This window comes from Monodon monoceros, unplaced genomic scaffold (assembly GCF_005190385.1).
Source record: "Monodon monoceros isolate NGI ecotype Baffin Bay Population unplaced genomic scaffold, NGI_Narwhal_1 Contig2206_ctg1, whole genome shotgun sequence".
Classification (NCBI taxonomy): Eukaryota; Metazoa; Chordata; class Mammalia; order Artiodactyla; family Monodontidae; genus Monodon; species Monodon monoceros.
The window spans coordinates 1-2236 of NW_021698106.1; the positions used below are offsets into that span (position 1 = coordinate 1).

The 2236-nt window shown below is 44.9% G+C and overlaps 1 gene segment (V, D, J or C); it reads left to right on the top strand.

Moving 5' to 3' along the window:
• Positions 1–491: 491 nt before the first annotated feature.
• On the top strand, positions 492–1298 carry LOC114894689 (the record flags this gene model as incomplete). The annotated part of the segment is given in 3 exon segments: positions 492–599; positions 684–860; positions 1167–1298. Coding segments are annotated over 3 exon segments (355 nt in total), but the record flags the coding sequence as incomplete, so codon positions are not given.
• Between the last annotated feature and the right edge of the window lie 938 nt (positions 1299–2236).

Sequence of the window (2236 nt, forward strand, 5' to 3'; positions counted from 1 at the left end):
GTGAATTATGATGAACAGTGAATTTTACACAAATTTGTCTGAATTCAAATTGGTTATTACATGTATGTTTTGTTTCCAACATTTGAATATCCAATAAATAAGCATGAGCTAATGTGGAAAACCAAAAATAAGAGTTTGTGTCTGACAACTTGGAGCTCCCTGAAGGTGAGGTGGAGATTTGATAAGCGAAGATATGTACCTCCGTGGGATTAAAGTCTCTTCCCAAAATCTACCATTGAGCCTTGAGCCTTGACCACAGCTGTTTCCCTGGCCAGCCTTAAAGCATCGTTTCATTCCTGGACAAAGAGGCACCCAGGAATGTGAGGGGGACCCCGGGTGGGCACTGAGTTCTCTGAGGGCACAGTCAGCACCCTCCTCACAGGGGGAGCCCCAGAGACAGGGGCCCCCTTTCACTACTTTTTACTTTTTATATAAAGTTCCCTCCCACATGAAAATATCCATGTAAGTCAGAAGATTAAAAAACATTTGAATTCAGGTATCTCCTCATACTTGAAGACATTTTCTGGGATTCATTAATCTTACCCACAAGGAGATGAATCAGCTGTGGTTCTTCCTCTTTCTGGTGTCAGCTCCCAGAGGTGAGTGTCTCAGGGATTCAGACATGAACACATGGGGAAGCTGCATCTGAGCCCATGAGTCACCATGGTTCTCTCTGTCCACAGGTGTCCTGTCCCAGGTGCAGCTGCAGGAGTCGGGACCCAGCCTGGTGAAGCCCTCACAGACCCTCTCCCTCACCTGCACTGTCTCTGGATTCTCATTAACCAGCTATGGTGTAACCTGGGCCCGCCAGCCTCCAGGAAAGGGGCAGGAGTGGGTTACTACCATGTGGAGCAGTCGAAGTACAGACTATAACTCAACTCTTTTTTTTTTGTTAACATCTTTATTGGAGCATAATTGCTTCACAATGGTGTGTTAGTTTCTGCTGTATAACAAAGTGAATCGGCTATACATATACATATATCCCCATATCCCCTCCCTCTTGCGTCTCCCTCCCTCCCTCCCTCCCTATCCCACCCCTCTAGGTGGTCACGAAGCACCAAGCTGATCTCCCTGTGCTATGCGGCTGCTTCCCACTAGCTACCTATTTTACATTTGGTAGTGTGTATATATATGTCCATGCCACTCTCTCTGGGACGAAATGAGAGAGTGGTATAACTCAACTCTTAAGTTGCGGCTCAGCATCACCTCCAAGAGCCAAGTCTATTTATCGCTGAGCAGCCTGACAACTGAGGACACAGCCGTGTACTGTGCGAGAGACACAGTGAGGGGAAGTCACTGTGAGCCCAGACACAAACCTCTCTGCGCGGAGGCACGTAACCACCAGGGGGCGCGTAGGACCCAACAAGTACAGGGCTGAGCCCCAGGAGCAGGTGCAGATGGGGGCTGGGAGGGGATTCTTGTTAGAACCTGTGCTTTCCTCTTCCTGCCCAGGAGCTCCACCAGAGACCCTCTTCTATTTCCTAATGTTTCATCGTTGTGGTTTATGTCATGCTCACAAAATTGTGTGTGCATATATATTTTTTAATTTTATTTTTTTTATTGAAGTAGGGTTGATTTTAAACACACACTTAATGCTCAGCAGTTACAGTTGTTTTTTCTGCTTTATTTTTCTTTTTATCAAAGGATCTCAATACAACACCGAGGCTCACCATCCTTTTCCCTGTGAGTCTGAATCTCGAAACTGGTAAATATCCTGAGAAGGCACATGAGATTTTTAAGCATTATTCATTTCAGTTTTGTTTTTGTACATGTCGATGGAAGAGAAACACCCTCCTGCTTTCAGTCAACCTTCACAGTTTGAATTCTGTAGCTTGTTTGCATTGGTATAGACACTAATGTCAGAATGTCCCAATACTTCATATGCAATGATCCTCATTAGTCACAGATCCCATATCTGCAAATTCACTTACTTGCTACCTTTTATTAGCACCCTAAAATAACTTCTGTCATTTCGTGTTCATTCATGGAAAATTGCAATGTGGCCGGTTCTTTGAGTCACCCAAAACAGACACACACACTTTCCCAGCTGAGGTCAGTCAAGGTGACACTTTCTTTTCTTGTTTCACCTACCATCATGGAAATGAGCACTTTCTGGGGTCAACCTAATGCCATGCTTTTCCCTTTCCTGTGATTTTTGGCAATTGTTTAAAGTACCCCTAGGCATAGGGCTGAAGAACAGTATAGCGTCCCTAAGCACAAATGGACTTAGGAGAAA